General features: G+C 32.3%; 5 protein-coding genes across 7 annotated transcripts; 2 read left to right on the plus strand and 3 right to left on the minus strand.

Moving 5' to 3' along the window:
• Positions 1 to 67: 67 nt before the first annotated feature.
• On the minus strand, positions 68 to 5,818 carry LOC114877399 (cullin-associated NEDD8-dissociated protein 1). Of its 3 annotated transcripts, none has more exons than XM_029189943.2 (17): positions 5,551 to 5,818; positions 5,001 to 5,170; positions 4,625 to 4,838; positions 4,267 to 4,556; positions 4,036 to 4,198; positions 3,675 to 3,948; positions 3,097 to 3,603; positions 2,735 to 3,018; positions 2,522 to 2,653; positions 2,277 to 2,445; positions 1,907 to 2,195; positions 1,632 to 1,830; positions 1,290 to 1,547; positions 1,016 to 1,204; positions 696 to 939; positions 474 to 620; positions 68 to 405 (listed from the first exon to the last, which is right to left on the minus strand). In XM_029189943.2, the coding sequence occupies exons 1-17, from the start codon at positions 5,590 to 5,592 to the stop codon at positions 272 to 274; spliced, it is 3,705 nt and encodes a 1,234-aa protein (XP_029045776.1). In that variant the 5' UTR covers positions 5,593 to 5,818; the 3' UTR covers positions 68 to 271. The 3 variants fall into 3 exon arrangements, with proteins under 3 accessions (XP_029045776.1, XP_029045775.1, XP_029045777.1); XM_029189942.2 differs by having other exon boundaries at positions 4,267 to 4,559; XM_029189944.2 differs by lacking the exon at positions 5,551 to 5,818 and having other exon boundaries at positions 4,267 to 4,559; positions 4,625 to 4,856; positions 5,001 to 5,094.
• Positions 5,819 to 6,063: 245 nt separating this feature from the next.
• Positions 6,064 to 7,126, minus strand: LOC114877465 (PCNA-associated factor-like). Its single transcript, XM_029190080.1, has 4 exons — positions 6,943 to 7,126; positions 6,692 to 6,763; positions 6,503 to 6,606; positions 6,064 to 6,427 (listed from the first exon to the last, which is right to left on the minus strand). Exons 1-4 carry the CDS (start codon positions 6,977 to 6,979, stop codon positions 6,359 to 6,361), a joined length of 282 nt encoding a protein of 93 aa, XP_029045913.1. The 5' UTR covers positions 6,980 to 7,126; the 3' UTR covers positions 6,064 to 6,358.
• Positions 7,127 to 7,145: 19 nt separating this feature from the next.
• Positions 7,146 to 14,334, plus strand: LOC114877456. Its single transcript, XM_046287212.1, has 11 exons — positions 7,146 to 7,585; positions 7,662 to 8,040; positions 8,115 to 8,343; positions 8,407 to 8,532; positions 8,598 to 9,068; positions 9,128 to 9,848; positions 9,911 to 10,547; positions 10,622 to 13,705; positions 13,775 to 13,901; positions 13,966 to 14,108; positions 14,183 to 14,334. Exons 2-11 carry the CDS (start codon positions 7,906 to 7,908, stop codon positions 14,324 to 14,326), a joined length of 5,817 nt encoding a protein of 1,938 aa, XP_046143168.1. The 5' UTR covers positions 7,146 to 7,585; positions 7,662 to 7,905; the 3' UTR covers positions 14,327 to 14,334.
• Positions 14,335 to 14,391: 57 nt separating this feature from the next.
• LOC114877459 (ralA-binding protein 1) lies at positions 14,392 to 17,839 on the plus strand. Its single transcript, XM_029190075.2, has 9 exons — positions 14,392 to 14,607; positions 14,800 to 14,938; positions 15,504 to 15,754; positions 15,820 to 16,081; positions 16,152 to 16,332; positions 16,432 to 16,746; positions 16,813 to 17,161; positions 17,224 to 17,477; positions 17,561 to 17,839. Exons 1-9 carry the CDS (start codon positions 14,523 to 14,525, stop codon positions 17,660 to 17,662), a joined length of 1,938 nt encoding a protein of 645 aa, XP_029045908.1. The 5' UTR covers positions 14,392 to 14,522; the 3' UTR covers positions 17,663 to 17,839.
• Positions 17,836 to 20,757, minus strand: LOC114877460 (V-type proton ATPase subunit B). The gene is made up of 4 exons (XM_029190076.2): positions 20,597 to 20,757; positions 19,704 to 20,170; positions 18,967 to 19,632; positions 17,836 to 18,891 (listed from the first exon to the last, which is right to left on the minus strand). The coding sequence occupies exons 1-4, from the start codon at positions 20,682 to 20,684 to the stop codon at positions 18,625 to 18,627; spliced, it is 1,488 nt and encodes a 495-aa protein (XP_029045909.1). The 5' UTR covers positions 20,685 to 20,757; the 3' UTR covers positions 17,836 to 18,624.
• Between the last annotated feature and the right edge of the window lie 58 nt (positions 20,758 to 20,815).

Consider the following 20,815-nt stretch of genomic DNA (forward strand, 5'->3'; position numbering starts at 1 on the left):
AATTTATAATGTAAAAAGCAAATCTTAATTTTGGAAATATTTATAACTAAACGAAAAAGCTAATGTATTATCGTAAAATGCTTACAATTGACAAATTTATTTTATAATTTATACATGGCGTGTTACATAAAATCACATTCATTTCAAACTACTTTCAAATCGAAGACAATAATGAAAAAATAACGTATAGAAATAAACTATTAATAATATGACCGTGAATGCTTAGCTAACAGCGATCTATGTGAAATACAAAAAGTAAGTCGTAAACTTTTTAACTCTGATCCATCACATTTGTTTCATTGACACTACTACCGGTACAATCTTTTTGAATTATTTCGAAAAGTGGTTGCAATTCAGGTGTTCCTTTGATCTGTGTTACAAATTCGCTTAACGACGGATTTTTATCTGAAAAAAAAAAGCAACAGTTACAGCTTATGAATTTTACATTTGAAATTATTTTCAATATTTCTAACCAGCATCTGGGATAGTTAATAATGCTGCCACAGCTCTCAAGGCAGAACGTTTCAGTTCATCTTGTTTTTCATATGCTTGTTTTACGGAATTTGCCTTTACTTTCATTGTACAAGTACTTTTCAATGGTTCAACCAATCTTTCCAACCCTATATATATAGAGAGAGAGAGAATGATTTTATTAAATATGGATTAACGATAATTTGCTTGCACCTCGTACTTACTTTGTAAAACTGCTGCAGGGCACAACTGCGCGAGCCTCGCAGTCATGAGATAAGTTAACATTTTGATATCGTAATGATCTCTGAGACCATTTTCAACGTGATTTAAAAATTTGAAAACATCCAATCGATCGAGACAAGAATCCAGCAATGTGTACATACACTCGAATGCTGCTTTTCTAAGATCTAAACCATCATCTACTGTATGTTTGAATGGGCCCATTTCAACTTCCCTTATAAGTTCTTTCTACAATTACATTGTATTTAAAAAAAGTTAATTTTTCATTTCTCTAAAAACTATTAGTTTGTCGTCGATCAAATACCTTTATCTTAGTTTCAGCATAAAGATGTGGTAACACGGAATCTAATAAATCTCTGATGAGCATCGGTTTATTATGAGCTGCAGAATTAAATGCAACTAAAGCTACTCTTCTTACATTCAAATCAGGATCTTCCAGAGCAACTAAGAAGCTACCCATACATTGTTTTAACATAGCATCAATTTGTTGTGGCTATAGAAAAATATTGTAAATTACTTGTACCTATCACCCATACAAATAAATATACTTTCTTTATATCTAAAAAAAATTGAAATACCTGATCGGAAATAGTGAATTTGACAGCAGTAACTGTAGTAGTTCTCATTAATGCAGACGGCGATTTTAGAGATTCCTGTAATCTTGGTAATAAAGTAGCCGGATCGATTAAAGTAAGTTTTCCTAAACATTCGGCTACAACGTTCCGTGTCCCTTCTTCTGTACATTCACACTGCCTATATAAAAGCATCCAAATCGAAGGCACAAAATTTTGCAAATGAGATACACCAGATGGACTAGCAGATTGACACGTGATTATCTATATAGTACAATATATTAATTTTTTTTTAAATAAAAACATCAAACGATGCTAACAATTCTGTAAGTGTATTAGAAAATTTACCTCTTTCAGTGAATGTAAGAGCAGGTATTGACGTTTTGGTTGCGCTTCGATTTCTTTCAATATGAATGGCAGATATTCGGGAAGATTACCGACTGCTATATTACCTAACGTGTAACTAGCTGCTGACTTAACTTCCTCTGAATGGGATGAAAACGAGTTTAAAATTGTATGCTTTAAAGAGCTGATTCCACTCAAGTCCCTGAATAAAAATGTGTAATTGTAAATAATAGGGGAATAACATTAAGAATCGATATAATCAACAATGATATACTTACACGTGTCTGCCTATTTCACCGATAACCAATAACGCAAAAATATGCTGAGCGTCACTCTGAGGAATCTGCACGTCTTTCAAAAATTGTTCGACCACTGCTTGAGCTTCTTGATGCCATGTGATAGTCAGTGCGGCTGCACATTTTGCAAGTGAATGATACGCTTGCTTATGAAGTACGGACTGACTGACAGGTGCTAATAACATTGACAACAATTCTCTATAACCCAGACCTGGTATATCTGCTTGAACTAATGCTTGGAAAAATTCTAACATCGAATTTAAAGCGACACCTAAAAAAGAAAAGATAATAATAATTCAAATTTCTTTTCATATTATCATTACAAAAAAACGAGAATTATTAAATATGTTACCTTGAAGGAGCGGGGACTTTACCAACACTAATATTTCTGGAAGGATATTATCAGAAACCCTTGTAAGGGCGACTGGATGTAATTTTGCTATGGTGGTGAGAAGATTGAGAGTTAATTGCGCAATATGTAAATCAGTCTCATTCAATAACGCTGGTAATTCCGTAGTAACCTAATAAAATATTTTAATAAATTACGAATTATGCAAATATGAGGTTTCGAGGTTTTTCTAACTGAACAATTGTTACCTTGTCTAATAAATCGGCATGAAGAGTGGAACTATAATTTCGAACCAAAGTATCTAAAAGTGGAAGGGAACATAATTTTAAAGCTCGTTGATTCTTTCTTAAAAAGGATCCCAGAATTGGAATTGCTTCTTCCTATACGAAATACACATAATATTGTAGATTAATACAGTATTAGGAACATTGATCTATCTATGTGAAACGTAGCGTACGTACCATAATCTGTTTCAAATCTACTTTCAAAGGAGACGATGCTATACACGTTAAAGCTTTTACCGTCGTAAGGCGTGTTATTTCATTACGAAGTCTGTCCAAAAATATAGGAAGGCATACGTGCAATTCATCGGATAAAGTATCGCCAAAATGTGCGAGAATCTGACCCATGCAAGCGATTGCTCTTTCTTTTACTTCTTGATCAATATCCGCAGTCCTAAGTCTCATTAACGTACAACGATATATTTCTCCGGACAACGATGTGAAGTCAAAATAACACGGTTTATCTATAATCAAATTCCATATTACTTATAATTTTATAATTATATTACATTATAAACGCATGATTGTATTTTAGAACTTACCATGTGGTCTAATTACTTGAACCAATTGCTGTAACACCAACAGTGCTTCCGCTGTAATTTTATAAAACGGATCTCCAACAGCTGATATGATCGGAGGTGCTAAAACTGCCATATGAGCGTGAAACGCTTCTGGTTGATGAGTTATTAATAACGTATGTACAAAAGCCAATGTATCAATTTTCATATTTGACGAAGAATTCTTATCACCCAAAGAGTATTGAATACCCGGTATCAATGCAGGTATGTGATTGCTTAAAGCACCGGGCAATACAAGTACTAATTCTTTTAATAATGAAAAACAATCTTGTCTTGTTTTAATACTCTTCTCTTTCATTTGACGATGGACAGCTTTTACAATTAGCGGAACCTGCTGTTGTAATAATGATATTGGTCCATCGTCATCTTCCATCGCATCAGGATCGAGAGGTACACCGGTAGCGGGTCTTGTTTGTCTCAAAAGTGCGATGTATGCATGGAAAATATCGGACTTTACATTTTCTTCTCTTTCTATAACATACATATAAATATTTACACTGTCAGAATTGAAATAACAAACACGTTAGAAAATGCACAAGCACCTTTGAATCTTGCAATCAAGGCTGGTGAAACAACTTTGTAAAGTTCGGGAAGAAGTTCTCGTCTACTGGATACAACAGCTTCGAGACATTTTGCAGCTGCCCTACGAACTTTCCAACTCATATCATCGTCATCTGAATATTCATCTTCTGCATCTTCTTCTCCATCTTCTTCTACTTCCATCATAACATCCTCTCCATCGGACACATCATTCATATCGTCATCATAATTGTAGTTTGGATCATATGTAATGTAAGTTAAACAAATTTCTATAATCTGAAAAGAAATGTTCATTAAATACAACTTATAAATAATTCTAAAAGTATTAAAGCTATGTACAAAACAGAAAAGAGAATTACTCACTTTATTTATATGTGGTGTAATTTCTTTGGGACATCTGTATACAAAAGCTTCGAATGCTTGTAAACAGTATTCTCTTAGTTCATCATCATCTTCGTTACTATATTGTACAATCAATGGCATAACCCTTTCTATTTGCTCTCCAAACCTGTGTCCCGCTTGGCGACTGAAATTCAATATTACAAGTAAAAATTGCAAATAAATATACAACAACATTCTGTAAGGAATACCTACCATATGGAAGCAATACATTGTATATAAGTACGTATCACATTTTTTGCTGTTTGTGTACCGAGACCTTCGAGTAAGTGGTCTAAAAGTTTATTGTACAAGTAATTGTTGCTTGATGTCAAAAGATGACTCAGGGCAACTATAGTACGTTTTCGGACTGCTTGACGCGGAGAAGAAAGTTGTGGCAATAATGCAGTCAAAATGAGAGAATGAAACGTGATCAGTAAAGCACCAAATCGGGATAATAAATCAGCCACGATATCAAGCGCTTCAAGTTGAACAGACACATCTTCCTGCTGTACGAAACATAATTAGATATTTCATTGCAACAACGCGATATTATAATAAAAATAACAATTACTTTTTCTATAGCACTGCTAAGTCGGCCGGTTATCCGTCTACAAACGCTTGCAACAAGTACACTGGATCCCAAAGGAAGCTCGGAAATAACAGTTTTCAGACCAATGCTGGAAATATCTCTCAACTGTTCTTTGTCTGACACCATGTTACTGCATAGCGCATCTACAATAGTTTCCACTTGATACTCCTTTACCTTATTGACTAATGGGCCCAAACTGAAATCGGACACGTTTCTGTAATCGTGTCCAAACACAAAGAAAATCTTGCAAACATAATAAGCGTTTCAAGCACGCAAACAATTTCATATTTAAGTTACAAGATAAACATACATCTATTATATAAAATGTATATTTAAAAATTTAATTTAGATATACTACCATTTTACAGCAAGATTTTGTACTTCTCCATTTTTATCCTCCAACAACTTTAAAAGCATTTTTACAACTTTACGCTCTGAATCATCGTCCAATTTAATATTGTCTTTTTGTAATTCGCTCATCAAATCATTGGTTGCCATAAATCTGAAGTCCTTGTCACTGGATGTCATCTAAAACAATAAAACAAAAACAGTAATCAGATTGGTTAAAATAAGTCTTATCTCTACAACAGCTTAAAACATCTTTGTTTCTTGCTCATAATTTATTAGTATGTAAGTTTGTGTATATAGAAAATAGGAGTAAGATAATTTATTGTACTTTTGGAAGAAATTAATCAGTTTAGATACATAGAGCATGGCTCTGTTTCTGATAAAGAGTTAGAGAAAGATTTTTATAGGAATTGTGGTATATTTTTTAAATAGGTGAAAAGAGGTTATGTGTAAGTTCGATATTATCACCAGTTTTAACGCTAACATTTCTACCATGTATCATTTTCTAACAAACAGCAAAATAATTCTTAATATTGCCCTGAAATGAATGCATTTAATACCTTTTCCAGCAAGTTTGCAATTTGATAAGAGACACTAGCCATGATTGAAAACTTTTTCACAGCCGGTTACAGTTGTCGTTCCAATATTCTACGTTATAATGAAACGAAAAGAAAAAAAAAGTACGACGTTTCGTGGGTAGCAGACGACACTAAATTCGTTTCGGTTTATTTAGTTAAATATTTTGTTAGAAATCGTATTTTAATGAAATTTCACTGTCGGCAGCATTTCAATACTGCGAATCTTTCCACAACTTATAGACTGCCAAAATTTTGATGGTAATTGCGCGTTCCAAAACCTACTGGAACAATAACTATACAGAAAAGAAACATCAAAACACTGTTTCATGATTGGTTCATTTCTTTTTATGACTTGTTCTGAATAGTTTTTAAATTTCAAATTTACATGTAATAATAGAAATTGTAAAATCAATTGTATGTTATGAAAAATATATACACTTAAGTAGTATAAACAGTCTTAGAAAAAAGAATCATTTTATTAAGGAAGAATAAATATTTATTATTTTATCACTGTTTTATTTTGATACACTTCAATCTTATAATCTTAGAAGTTATATTTATGGCATTGAATACATTTCAAATGTCTTATAAAAAATATTAACTTTACCTTACATACTTAAATTAATTTATTTCTTCTTTTATTTTCTGTTGTAATTCAACATAACTAAAACTTAAATGTCTTTCTGGACTTAAACTCTTTCTGTATTATTTATAAAAAAATAAATTAATTATCTCTTAAATAACTGAATACTGAATGGTACATATTATCACAATATTGCGTAGGATACTTTTATTCCGACTCATTATTTGTTTCTTTGCTGGTACCTTCATTTTGATTTTCATTATTATTTTCATTCTGCTGCAAATATAAAAATTTCATTGTAGTAAACTTTATCAGTTAAATGGATTGTACTAATGGAAATTTATATAATACTTCTGATTTCTGTGTAGGATTTTGATTAATAAAATATGTGATAGGCTTTTGCCATTCTGGTGTATCTCTTGGGTGATACGGATTTCCACCTGAATAACTTTTTCCTGAAATATATTTCTCCTTAACTTTTATGTTATCTAACTAGATTAATATATTTTATATAAATCATCACGTTTTGCAAAAGTTTACCTTTACTGTTTCCTGCTGCTTTTTTAGTAGGTGTACTTTTTACAGTTTTAGATGGGGCTTTACTACCAACAGCTGTAAATAATAATAATAATTTTTAATAAAATTAAACATAGGAATTCTAATAATTAAATACACTTTACAATGGAGGCAAATAATACTTGAATGAAACGATAAATGAAGGAAACAAAGAAACGTTCAAAATTTTCCTCAGAACCTCATTAAGATTATGTTTTCCTTTTAATTTTTCTTACCTTTTGTAGGCACACGATCTGCTTTTGTCCTTACCATATTTTTAAAAGTTTAAAAAATAATTTTTAACAACAAACTGTCCAAATATATATATATAAATACGTTATTTGAAACTTGATTTGTGAATCTAAATATATATGTTACCAATCGTGCATATAGGAATCTCCCTAGGTTGTCGAACCGCTTCTAGAGAATACGATGTTTCAAATAAAAGTTGAACAAATACAAATTTATGATGTTACTACCGTAATAAATATATGAGAAAATTTTTTAAAATTGTAAATGTAAAAAGTCCTAAAAATGATATTTATTTATGTTGTAATTGAACTGAGCATATTGGAAAAAGCAATAATAAAATCATTCTAATAAACAATAACAATTTATAGCTCAAATGATAATAATAATGTTTACAGTATACAAACTCTATATAACTTATAATATGTAGATATGTTCATTTCACTAAATCTTAAATTAACAGCAACATATACATTGATTACATATTTAACAAATTTACAGGTATAACAGAAACAACAATCAAATGGAGTTAACAAAATAACATACTATTTAATTGCCATTATCTTTAAGGATCATTACTGCTTCATTCAAGCTATGCATCTTCAATAACATCCGATACTTAATTTTGATGTAAGAGGTATATGTATGTAAAATATGTTTAGAAAACATGTATTATAAATAATTAATGAAAGATTTCATTTAATAGAAAATATGGAGAACAATGCAAGTCTATAAACCCTTTGGGGTTTTATAATTCAACTAATCCATTAACAAGATCCACATAACAACAATGTCTAATAAATGAATGTTCAGCTTTGAAATTTTAAATGCAATTCACTGATTACAAGATCATGAACAAAGCGAAGGAACCAACTATGTAATACACAAGAAAACTCCTTAATAGTATTGGATATTATAAACACAAGATACATATAAAGTGTAAAATCAGCATGGAACAGAAACAAGAAGCATACAATGAAGAAACAGCTGAAAATACTGATACTGTGGAGCAGAAGGATAATGATACGACAAATGTATCCAAAGACAAATCTCCTGGATGGTATCAAGACTTTTCTATTGATCAAGTACATATAACATTCTATGTAATATAATAATTGCTAAAATTATTTGCATTGAAATAAATATTCTTTGTTAATAGATAAAGAACTTAATGATGTTACAATGTTTGATGACTCAAGATTGTGCAGAAAGGGTGGTAAATCGTACTCAAAAAACACTTTTTTCAATAGGAATTATGTCCACATATTTTGCTCCTGCACCAGATGTTATTAAAAAATTACAAGAATCTTCTAACTGCAGTGCAATAGACTTTCTTAGAGAGGTCTATAAAGTACTAACAGGGAATTATTTTGAAGAAGAAAGATACAGTATGCATGCTAAATTATTTCATTAATAAAAGAAATTTTTCTTTATATTTCCTTCAATTTCAGAAGACTTCTATGATTGCAATGAAAGAATAATCTTATCAGCTATTGCATTTTTGACTTTACCAGAAGCTGTCGTGGAATTGCACAAAAGATTACCACCCGTGACGATACCAAAATTACCTCCTAAACGTAATGTCAAATGCATTATTAATTTATAAGAGATACAATATACATTTATATTATTTATATTATAGCTACAGCACCTGCACTTCCAATGAGACAAAAGATGGGATCTCCATACGAAGAAGAACTTTTTATACGTCCAGACTGGCCATCCTATTATAATCAATTACAATGTTGGAAAGAAGAATGTCAATTAATACCATTACCAAAAGTAATATTACCTCCTAAAGATTGTGTTTTAACGAATTACAATAGAACAGAAGTGAATTCTGAAACTAGAGAAAACAGAACTGATAAAATAGTAAGCATTCACCACAATCCTGTTGCTGAAAAGAGGTCAAGACCTAATGCTTTAATAAGAGAAGAGCAAAACAAGAATAGTTCTATCAGTACAAAACAAAAGTATGACAATCCGGTTAAAGTAAAAGAGAAGGATGTTGCTCATACATCTAGCAATAATCCAATCAAAATGAAAAGAAATATTAGTTCTACTAATAATCCTACTGCAGTAGAAGAAAATGATACTTCTATGATAGATACAGGTACATTGTATTGCTTTAAAACATGGTATACAAAGTTTTTAATATTTATATTTATATAGAAGATAGTAACAATGAAGAATTTAAACAAGAAAGTGACAATGCAGTAAATACAAGTCAGGAAGTAGTACAAGATTCTGAAAAATCAGTTGCCCTTGATATTCCGCCGCTGTATGGTGGAAATAGATTGTTTGATTTTACAATCAATGGAATCTCTGAGAAATCAGGACCAGTACAATATAAACTATGCGGTGAATATTCAGACACGAATAAAACGATCATTTACTTTGATAAATTATCATTATTTCAAACATATATTTTAGGAATTCTACAACCACCTCAGCCAAACAAGAAATCTTGGCTAGGTGAAAAACATGTTCATTATATAATATCTGGAGCCGCCGATGAACCACCAACTTGTCCTGTAACATATGAAATGACTGGTGTTGCAAATGTAACGCCAATTAATAGCGATGAAAGGTTTTTTGCTGTACTAAAGCTTGGAGATGGACCAAATAAAATTTATCCAAGTGGTAGAAAGAATTTATCTCGGCATTGGCAGGAATGGTTACAGAATGTAGATGAAGAGTTTCGGAAAGTAGAAAGGGAAGCAAACAAGATGATCAAAAATATAGAAGCTATAACGAAACTGGTATTCCCAGAACCTATGTGTGACAGTTGTTGTTCTTGTAGACAAACTAGAAAATCATATCTAAAAGCAAAGGAAACAAAAGCACCTTATTTCGTGATAGACACGATAACCGAAGATAATAATAAAAACAAGTAATAACCAATTATTCGATAAATCTCTGATTCGTTATTTGACAAATTCTTTTGTTTGGTAGATCTATTATTGGATCAATGGCAATGCATTCTCCAGCACCAACTCCTCCAGAATCAACAGTGAATCTATTAGAAGTTATAGCTTCAGAAGATGTCCTTACTTCGAATCTCGTCATAAATGGTGTCACGAACGAAATAGGTGAAACACAGTATTTTATTACCGGTATGAAAGATGACATGGTACGTGTGCCACGCCGAATTGTCCAGCGACCACCACCTCCACCGCCCAGAAACGTCCCACCATGCGTTTGTACGATTCAGCAAATATTTAACAAAGATGTAACTCCAACGTTAAGCCAGGACAATATACCATGGACGAAAGATGAAGGTTTATGCTTTGGAAAGAAATTCAGGCCATCCGAAGGTGGTGCATATTCTTGTAAAAAGTATCCAGGCGACAAATCTTGCAGAAGAAATCCATTTAGGGGAGAAATAATGAGACGAATACAGAGAGCTGAAAGAGAAAAACGAGAAAAGGAGAGGGGTTCTTCAAAGAAGGGAATGTACAGCATTGCCGATTTTAAACCGTGCGGAGATGAACACGGTATGGGTATTTGCGGAGGACCTTGGGGTGCTGTACATACTTTAACTCCAGAAGAATTAGCAGAAGAAGAAAAATTACGGAAAGAGATACTAAAAGTATGCTCTATTTTCGTTTAATTATATCCATTTTTCCATTGGAAATTCCAATAATACTATATTTTGTTATTTAGGGTCCTCCGTGTGGAACGAAAGCTGGACGAGCTGTCTGCGAGGGACCATTTGGGAAACGGGTATCTATAAAACCACAAAAAAGGATAGAAATCGAATCTGAAATTCCAGGGGAAGAAGATTTAGAAGAAGAGGAAGAGATAGAAGAGTCAGAGTCAGAGGAAGAGGAGAAAGAGCCCCCTCCTGTTAAAAAAGAAAAAGAAAAAAAACGGGACACGGAATGTTATACGAGTCCAGAAATTATAGCAGCAAAGAAAAGGATGATGGAAGAGAAGACTGAAAAATTCATCCCTGATCCCAACTATCCTGGCTATGATGATCCATGGAATATATTTCGTACAGCACCGTCGAAGAAAGAATCAGAAACAGATTTTAAAAATTTATTAAAGCTTAGTTCTCCAAAACCGCCGTCAACGCCTGTACCGTCTAGAACATTGATAAGTGGAAATGAAAAATCTGCATCAAAGGATAGTTTAAAAGTTTCTGGAAAAATTTCAAAAAAATCTGCACGCAAAAGCGATGGAAAAATTACTAAAAGGAAGTCGAGGTCGATTAGTATTAAAAAAGAAACTCAAACTAGAGGGAAGAAAGTATCCCAAGAGACATTACAAAGTGATAAAATAGAAGATCACAGGGTTTCAAAACCAATAAAAAATAAACATGACTACAGAAAGTTAAGTACTAAAACTATGTCCGTGAAACATTTGAAAAATGGAAATAAATTACATCAGACAGGGAGAACGTCTAAACCAACTGTTGAAAATACAAAATTAAAATCCAAACGAGAGAAGATAGATTCGTTCAACGAAAAAGCAAGTAACGGATTTAATATTAAAGGCAAAATAAGTAAGGAAGGAATATCAGACAGATCAAAAATAAACAGAACAAGTGCACGACGTAGTCAACTTGGTAAAAAATCTGAACGAAAATCAAATAATCCTGAGAATATTAAAATTAATAACCCAGACAGAAAAGCATTAAAATTAAAACGATCAAGTCAACTCAAGTCAAGATCAGCTTTATCAACGAATATCGAGAAAAGAAAAACAAGTAATGCGAAGAAGAAGTTTACAAAAAAAGATAGGAAGAAAGATGCACAAGTTTATGATGTGGACTCTGGTATAATTCGACAAAATTATATACATGGTTTAAAAAACATGTTGAAATCTCCTGACATTTATCCTCCTGATGTTAAGCCAGTTGATATTCCAGCAGAACCTCCAACAAAATGTCAACCAGAATATGAATATACAGAAACTACAGATGATTCTGAAAAAAGTGATGAAGGTATAGATAAGCAGTTACCAAGTAAAGGTCCTTGTGGTTGGAGAACAAAATCAGAACAAAAGTTACCAACAAAGAAAACTTTAGTTTATCTTAGTGAACCAGACTATCCCCCGGAAACAATAGCAGTTCGGCCAGGGGGTAAACCATGCCTTTGCCGCGAAAATAGAGCAAAGAAAAAGATACTAATGTACAATATAGGAGGGCTTATAGGTAGCAAAAAAGATGTTAATCAGAAAAGGCTATTCAAGAGAAAGAAAGATGAAGATGACAAACAAACGCAAGTTATAGATGGTGTTATTTATTATACTCCACCTCCAAGTCCACGTAGAAGCGACGAGTATGTACCTGAGTATGATCTTTTAAAATCTCCTTATGACATGTGCCTTACGCAACGTAAAGATAAGCAACTTAAGTTTCTCGCGCAGTATACTGGACCTAAAATATCAGAAACCTCGAAAAATCAGGATTCATGCGGATGTAATGAATACGTTGATACGTATGGTGTTCAACCCCTAGATCAATATGGGGAAGTTCAAACAACGAAGGAGCTTGAGAAAGTTAGAGAAGAATTAATAAACGCGAAACCACCGGAAGAGCGTTGGAAACTAGCGCTAAACGATGTAGGATTGATTGATTATTTTACAAGGTGCAGAGATAGTATTCCTTGCTGGCTAAAGTGTGTTAAATTTAATAAAATGGGATGTTCATTGCCACAGCCGAAACTCCAATCCAAAAGACCAGTCTGTGAATGTAAATATGAAAGAAAAATATTAGAACACACCGAAGAAAAACAGAAATGGAAAGAACGTGAGAAGAAATTAAAATCGTTGAAAAAACAACCGTATATGAATGTCGCGGATATCTCAAAGCCAGTGGTAGCGAATACAAAATTAATGATATCAGGTGTGAAAAGAATTCCGAGAGAAAATGAATATATAGATGATATTAAGTATTGTATAACCGGTGTTGCTGAGAATTACTCTGAATCGCTACCTACACAAGTAGTAGATGGTCTACACATGTCTACACCAGCTGAAACGCCTGAACCAAGTGAAGAGAAATTACCGTGTGTTTGTTCGCATAAGCATTGGTCAGCTATGAATATACCCCCTGGGCCATTGCCAAAACCAGAAGAAATTATACTTGGTGATAAAAAACGTAGACAGGAAGCTGTAATAAAAGCATTCAGACAGATTTATGCCCCTCAAAAGGTATATGATACACACGATGGTCACAGTTGTCAAGAACCTTGTATGCCAGATTCTGGTTCAGAAAATAATGAGATTATAAATGAAAATGTACGAAATAGTAGTGTTAAAACATCATATTCAGAGAAAATTATGTCAATTAATAGTAAATCAACGAATCAAAAAGGACAACGTAAACAATTAAGTAACAAACAACAACAGCAGCAGCAGCAACAGCAGATGAAATTGAATAGTAGTATTGTGAGAAAGAAATCAGATACTAAAAATCCAATAGCACAAGGAACCACCGAAAATCCAATAAAAAGCTCATATAAAGGAAATAGAAATATTGAAAATGAAGGAAGCAATATTAAAAATCCATTAGCACAAGGAAATCCACCAAGGAGCTCGTATAAAGGAAATAGAAATGTTGAAAATGAAACAAGCAATCTAAAAAACCTACGAAATACACAATCGTATGAAAAAAGAAATGTTAATCCCCAGTTACAAAATGAATCTCCTAATTTACGTACCGAAAATGTAAATATTTCTGATGAAAATATTGAAGAAGATTATTTTGATACTGACGATCATTTTATGATTATAGCCCAGGTATAATTTCTTTCTTATAAACTTTAAATTAAATGTTAAATACAACAACTTATATTATTTCATGATTAGATCGAATTAAAGAAAATGGCAACAGAAGGATTTCTATTTGCAAAATTACCAAAATGTTTCTTTATGCCACAATTACAATACTGGTTAATGTATAGGAAAGGATTTGTTCTTAATGATGCAGATAGAAGTAAGTAAAATGTTTCTACATATATGATTTTTCATATGCTATTATGTACTGTATTTTTTTACAGCAAAATCAGTGAATGAGAGTATTGACTTGTGGAATGTGCTAGATGTAGAAAAATCACATAAAATTAAAACACCTCCCTTAGATCTGACAGAATATGAAATTACAAATTTAACTTTTGACAATGCAAAAGCAATGAAAGAAAAGGTATATCACTGTAGCAAATGTATGCGAATTATATTACATAAAATTATTATTATTATTATTATATTTATTTATAGATCGCAATGAAAAAAGCTATATTTTATAGCCAAGTTCGTAAAAATCGTGTTTTATACGCGCGCACAATGTGGAATACGATGGAGTATGGAAAGTTTCCTTCGACATCGTTTAAACAAGCATATTTTACTTATATGGCTAGTTAAGAAGCCGATGGTCTTCCTTTTAAACCATGGTTCCCTTCCGATGTACGAGACATGAATTAATTAATTTGATTTTCATAATAATCAAATTGGCGCCAAGGCAGTTTTGAACAATCGAGAGAGAAAAAACTCGAACGGGATAATCGATAGTTTGATACCAAGATTTTTAAGTCGGTTAAGGTATCGTAAGTGACGGAGGATGGATTTCGAAAGTCCGGATGTAGAAAAAGAATTTCCAGGATTATATGCATCAGAATCAGCCAAGAAAAGTAACGAAAGTGACTGTACGTATCATAATTTATCAAATTACTTAACTGTTCCACAGGTACGAACATTTTAACGAATAAGGTTATGCATCTGTCATGCGAACTACTAATCAAGTACTGTGTATCGTTTTTTATTCAATGACACGTTTTAATTAAACGTTAAAAAAAACTGTATTTATTATCTATATGTATGTGTGCATATATTTTTAGTTAGCGATGAAGGTGGACACGAAAAACATTCCAAAAAAGAACTTCTCGGCGGTAAACGAAAAGAGAAGAAAGATCGAAAGGATCGAGGATATGCCACCTTAGAAGGTGAAAGTTCCCCTGACGAAGATCAAGAAACAAAGTAATGTTTTCCAAAAGATTTTCTACAAATTATGTTTTCAATCCATTACCTCTTTGCCTACTAAAAATCCATTCTGTTTTACCTGTGTTTTTAAATCTGTTATATTTACACCTCTTCTGATTTTAAGTACTTTTCATTATAGTGAATATCAAATGACCCTTTTCCTTTGAAATTAAAATTGCATGATAAAGTAACTTTAACTTTCACATATTGTTGGCACTGTTATGTTAATTAAACTTCATATCGGTCTAAAATTAGTTATATTGATTATATTACTCGTGCATACTAACATTTTAAAAACAGTTCCTTTCAAATGGAGAACAAACTGATTACAAATATTTATGATTTGATATTATTGATTATTTTGATCCTTATCTCTGTAGTAAATGTATATTTTATTATAAAAGTTATAGTACTTTATATTCAGAGAAGTGATAAGTAAACCATAAAGAGAAATGAATAGATTGTAAATTATGATGATAATAATAAGAAATATAAATTAATTGTTTTATATGTTATATACAATTACTTTATTACTTGAACTAGCATATGATTTAACTCACAGAAGTCCTTCAAAATCTAAAAAAACCAAAGCTTTTAAGTTTCCATCGAAAAAAGAGAAACGTGAAAAATCTAGAGAAAAAGAGGGCAAAGAGAAGGATGGGGAAAAAGAGAAAGATAAGAAGAAAAAGGACAAAGATGAGAAAGATGTAGAGAAAGAGAAACGTAAAGAAAAGGAGAAAGATAAAGCTAAACAAAAATTGAAAGACCGTAAAAAAGGAAAGCATATAGGAGAAGATGGCTTAGACATTGGAGGTAAAAATAGATATGAAAATATGTTTTGAAAATTTTTAATCCTACATTAAATAAATTTCGTTTAGAGGAACAACCAGTGTTTGGTGTTAGTCTACATTTAGCAGTGGAAAGAAGTCGATGTCACGATGGTGTTGAACTACCCTTGGTTGTAAGGGATTGCATTGATTTTGTGGAAGAGCATGGTATGAATATAGAAGGGCTGTACAAAGTTCCAGGAGTAAAATCAAAAGTTCAATACTTGAAAAAGTTATACAATCATAGAGAAGCAGTGAATATGTCTGAATTTGAACCCATTGTAGCTACAAGTTTATTGATATTATTCCTTAGGTCTGTCACTGAAATTTTCATTTCAAACTTTCAAATAAAAGAAATAAAAACAAAGATTTTACTATTATAGAGAGTTGCCAGAACCTGTGTTGGACAACAGTGAAATGATATCTCGGTTTGAACAAGCGGCATCGACAAAGGATGTTGCTCAAAGAGAAGCACAATTGATACATCTAACTCAACAACTTCCTGAATGTAACAAAGTTCTTCTTGCGTGGGTTATACTACATTTAGATCATATTACAGCACGAGTATGTAGAAAACTGAGTATAATATACACACGCACATATATACATATGTATATATATATATATATATATATATATGTTTCATGTGAAATTTGATTTCAGGAAAAGACCACAAAAATGAATGCTCAGACAATTTCAATGACGTTAAGTCCTGTGTTACAAATGAGTCACAGACTCTTATTAGCATTGTTGCTTCATTGCAAAGCTCTGTTTCCGAATGTACAGTTAACAAAATACGTTCCACCGCTTTCAGCCGGCTGTGTTAATCTTCCAGATACTGTAGAAAGTATAGCTGCTGAATTATCTAAACAAGAATCGTTGCTTTCACAGATACATATGCAAATGAACGCCGGTTTTGTTACTAAATCGCGTGAAGAGCAATTATGGGAAGTCCAGCGTATGATAACGCAATTAAAGGTGAGTTTTTATAAATAATTATAAAAAACTATACTATAACTTATTAAGTTCCATTTATCTTTTTAGAGAAAATATAAAACAGTTCAAAAAATGGAAGGTGCTGTACAGAAAAGCTTAGACGAAGAAGTAAAACTGAATGATGAAACTGCAGTGGAATTAAATGTTCAGAAGACAAAGACAGAAGAAGAAGATGCAGAACATGTAAAACCTGAAACACAAGCATCTACTTTGACATTGAAAAAAAATAATAAAGCACATGTTCCCGAAAACAATAAAGACTTAACAAGTACAAATACTGTTCAAAATGAACGAAACGCTCATACATTTGACAAGGATATTGTTGATTCTGCCGAGCCATCTGCAGTTGCATCACAATCTAATGAACAAGAAAGTACATCTAGAAGAAACGAAAATGGTACGAACCACGAATGACGTCGTATTGTTTTCCAATGATTAAATGTAATTATGTTATTTTAGTTTTAGTAACAAAATCCGAGCCTGAAAATGCTATAGACAAATTAAGAGAGAGTTTAATTTATGAAGAATTGTTAAATATGCAGGCGTTACTAAAATCGCGGATAAATCAAGAAAGAAATGAAATAAAACGACTGATGGAAATGTTAGCCGAACGTGTTCCAGAGAAAAAGAAACCAAAGGAAAGAGTACATTCGCCGAATGAAGCAGAAATGACAGCTATGATTCAATTAGTCAAAGAAAATCAATTACTTGAAGTACATATAACGCATATCATACGATACTTATCATAATTTTACTAATTTCAAATATATATTTATATTGTACCTGTTTGTTTTAGAAAAAGATGACTACCTTGATCCGGAGTATCATAGAAGAAAAAGATGCCTGCATCGAGCTCCGTGTTCAATTAGCAGTCCATCAATTAGCAGCGAAAACTTGACCATTAAATAAATATTAATATTCTAATGTAACTAAAGAACAATACACAGATTGTGAAGGTATGTAACATGTTTTGCACAGATTGAACATATATAGTTTATAAGATGTTACTACAATCATGTTTTCTTGACTTATTCTATTCTCTTGTAAAATAATAAAAAAAGAAAAGCATACTGAACATGTATTATATGTATATATTTGTTTATAGTGTTAGAACTTTTCAAATGTATATACATATATTTTACGTAGATATCATGCATTTGATAATTACAATAGCAGTATAAACAAACAAATGCATGTATGTTTATATTTAAACTACATATGTTTTACATGTTTATTTGAAATAAGTATATTATTTTATACAATTTTAAAATAACAGAGTGACTGATAGACCAAACGGTTGCTTATCCATAAATACTTTTATCAACATCAAATAACATTCAATATTGTGTAGGCGAAATAGCATAATATTTCAGAAATCAAAATTTTATCGTGGAATGTAGGACAAAAAATATAATTTTACAATCGTATTTTTTTTTCTCTATGTTAATACTGTAGAATATATTACACTTTACAACGATCACTTTTGAGTGAAGTATTTGCACAAAACAAAATATAATCAAAATTGTATTAATCATACAAGATCAACGTTAAATAGTATAACATGGCGCTGACCCTTTCAGCATAAATTCTGTACAAATATTTGTAATGTTACATGTTTCTCAACATTGTCCAAACTTCATATTCAATGTTTTCATACATGTAATAATTTTATTTAAATTTTTCTTTAAGGTTTCGGTAACATAAATAACTTTATTGGTATCGTACTTACATTTTCAACATACTATAAACATTTTTACTATTCTTTTTCGGGTCAGGCCTTTCTATTCTTACCATCTTTCATTTACATTTTTTTTTTTTTTTCTTTCATAAAAGGTAATTGAATTATAGAAATAAGAAAGATTAATGACGCGAATCTCTTGGATAAAATTCAGCTAGAGTACTAGCAGGAATTCGTTTAAGCATCTCCTTAGGGAAGATACGTAGCAATTGCCAACCGATATCCAATGATTCGAAAACGGTACGATTTTCGTAACCTCCTTGAGAAATGAAGTTCTTCTCAAACTTGGAAAGGAATTCTAGGTATAACAGATCGTCTGGCGTTAAGGCTTCCTCACCAACAACAGCTTTCATAGCTTGTACATCTTTTCCAATAGCGTAACAAGCATACTGTAAGAAAATAATGGTTGATTTTATAATACTGTACAGATTTTTAAAAATAATTTTAAAGAAGGTATCACCTACCAATTGATTAGATACATCAGAGTGATCTTTTCGTGTCATACCCTCGCCAATAGCAGATTTCATAAGTCGAGATAAAGACGGAAGTACGTTAACAGGTGGATAGATTTGTCTGTTATGAAGTTGACGGTCCACATAAATTTGACCCTCAGTGATATATCCAGTTAAATCAGGAATAGGATGGGTAATATCATCGTTTGGCATAGTTAGAATTGGAATTTGGGTAATGGAACCATTTCGACCTTCGACACGGCCAGCTCGTTCGTATATGGTGGCTAAATCGGTGTACATGTAACCAGGGAAACCACGACGTCCGGGTACTTCTTCACGGGCAGCTGATACCTCACGAAGAGCTTCAGCATAAGAAGACATGTCAGTGAGTATAACTAAAACATGTTTTTCGCATTGATACGCTAGAAACTCGGCAGCGGTTAAAGCAAGACGGGGAGTAATGATTCTTTCAATGGTTGGATCATTGGCCAAATTCAAAAAGAGGCACACATTCTCCATGGAGCCATTCTCCTCGAAATCTTGTTTGAAGAAACGTGCAGTTTCCATATTTACACCCATAGCTGCAAATACAATAGCAAAATTATCCTCGTGAGAATCCAGAACTGATTTCCCAGGCACTTTTACAAGACCAGCTTGGCGACAAATTTGTGCAGCAATCTGTAAAATGAAAGTTGAGAAAAAAATCAGATACACTAATAATAAAATAAATATATATTATCTATATTTACCTCGTTATGCGGTAAACCAGCAGCAGAAAAAATAGGAATTTTCTGACCACGAGCAATAGAATTCATAACATCAATTGCTGAGATACCAGTCTGAATCATTTCCTCAGGATAGATACGCGACCATGGGTTAATAGGCTGACCCTCGATATCTAAGTAATCTTCAGCAAGAATGGGAGGACCTTTGTCAATCGGTTTTCCTGATCCATTGAAAACACGACCCAACATATCTTCAGACACTGGAGTCCGAAGAATGTCTCCAGTGAATTCACAGTGGGTATTTTTTGCATCGATACCAGAAGTACCCTCGAATACTTGAACCACTGCTTTGGAGCCAGATACTTCCAAGACTTGACCTGACCTGATCGATCCATCAGCAAGTTTTAATTGAACAATTTCTGCAAACTTTGGAAATTTGACTTCATCCAATATCACCAATGGTCCATTTACACCTGATACTGTTTTATATGCTATAAAAGTAAAGACAGATTTTAAATATTAATATTCCCAATTTATTTGATCATTTACAAAACATTAACATACAAAATTTTATTTATACAAATATATCTATATATTTAATAACAATGCAAACATAATAAAAAGAAATTTATTCCATCAGTATCTCTGTCCACAGTCACATGACGGATTTAACATACTCTTCTGAAAAGTTTGATGTATAATTAACTTGATAAAGCATACAAGTTTGACATTTCCAAGCACATACTAATAGCTAAAACAAGTTTTTTCATTTATCATAAACAATTAAAAGGCAAGTACTTTTGGGATCAGCTGATTAGTTGCAAATCGATCCACTGCTACGCCCAGTTTACGTCGGATGCTTGTGATTTTTCCGATTTACATTTATCTGTTTTGCTAAAATAAATGTAGATACTTACTGAGTCGTGGCTGCGAAATGAAATCTCTCGAAACAGCCATAACATGCTCTTTTACCGCTTGGCGTTCTCCAATATTTTTAGGATACATTTTGTCGAACGGTTTCCCTGATCTGTTACCTCGATCAAACAGCAAAAGGTACTACTGCTCGCTACTGCTGCTACTTCAATGAAAAGAGACGGACTAAATATAAGAGTGGGGACAACTTCGAAAATTAAATT

This window comes from Osmia bicornis, chromosome 9 (genome assembly GCF_907164935.1).
Source record: "Osmia bicornis bicornis chromosome 9, iOsmBic2.1, whole genome shotgun sequence".
Classification (NCBI taxonomy): Eukaryota; Metazoa; Arthropoda; class Insecta; order Hymenoptera; family Megachilidae; genus Osmia; species Osmia bicornis.

Bases quoted from the DNA above. Each gene is read 5' to 3' on its own strand.
- LOC114877399 (XM_029189942.2), bottom strand. From the start codon at position 5,592: ATGGCTAGTGTCTCTTATCAAATTGCAAACTTGCTGGAAAAG. The intron at 940-1,015 runs GTATTTGATCGA...ATGTAATTGTAG, and splicing joins ATGCTGAAACTAAGATAAAG to AAAGAACTTATAAGGGAAGT. The intron at 621-695 runs GTAAGTACGAGG...CTATATATATAG, and splicing joins CCCTGCAGCAGTTTTACAAA to GGTTGGAAAGATTGGTTGAA.
- LOC114877465 (XM_029190080.1), bottom strand. From the start codon at position 6,979: ATGGTAAGGACAAAAGCAGATCGTGTGCCTACAAAAG. The intron at 6,607-6,691 runs GTAAACTTTTGC...AATATATTTCAG, and splicing joins AGCAGCAGGAAACAGTAAAG to GAAAAAGTTATTCAGGTGGA. The intron at 6,428-6,502 runs GTATTATATAAA...TTATATTTGCAG, and splicing joins ATCCTACACAGAAATCAGAA to CAGAATGAAAATAATAATGA.
- LOC114877460 (XM_029190076.2), bottom strand. From the start codon at position 20,684: ATGTATCCTAAAAATATTGGAGAACGCCAAGCGGTAAAAGAGCATGTT. The intron at 19,633-19,703 runs GTAAATATAGAT...TTCATTTTACAG, and splicing joins CTGGTTTACCGCATAACGAG to ATTGCTGCACAAATTTGTCG. The intron at 18,892-18,966 runs GTAGGTGATACC...ATTTTCTTACAG, and splicing joins CTGATGTATCTAATCAATTG to TATGCTTGTTACGCTATTGG.
- LOC114877456 (XM_046287212.1), top strand. From the start codon at position 7,906: ATGGAACAGAAACAAGAAGCATACAATGAAGAAACAGCTGAAAATACT. The intron at 13,902-13,965 runs GTAAGTAAAATG...ATTTTTTTACAG, and splicing joins TCTTAATGATGCAGATAGAA to CAAAATCAGTGAATGAGAGT. The intron at 14,109-14,182 runs GTATATCACTGT...ATTTATTTATAG, and splicing joins CAAAAGCAATGAAAGAAAAG to ATCGCAATGAAAAAAGCTAT.
- LOC114877459 (XM_029190075.2), top strand. From the start codon at position 14,523: ATGGATTTCGAAAGTCCGGATGTAGAAAAAGAATTTCCAGGATTATAT. The intron at 14,939-15,503 runs GTAATGTTTTCC...TTTAACTCACAG, and splicing joins GACGAAGATCAAGAAACAAA to AAGTCCTTCAAAATCTAAAA. The intron at 17,478-17,560 runs GTACATATAACG...TGTTTGTTTTAG, and splicing joins AAGAAAATCAATTACTTGAA to AAAAAGATGACTACCTTGAT.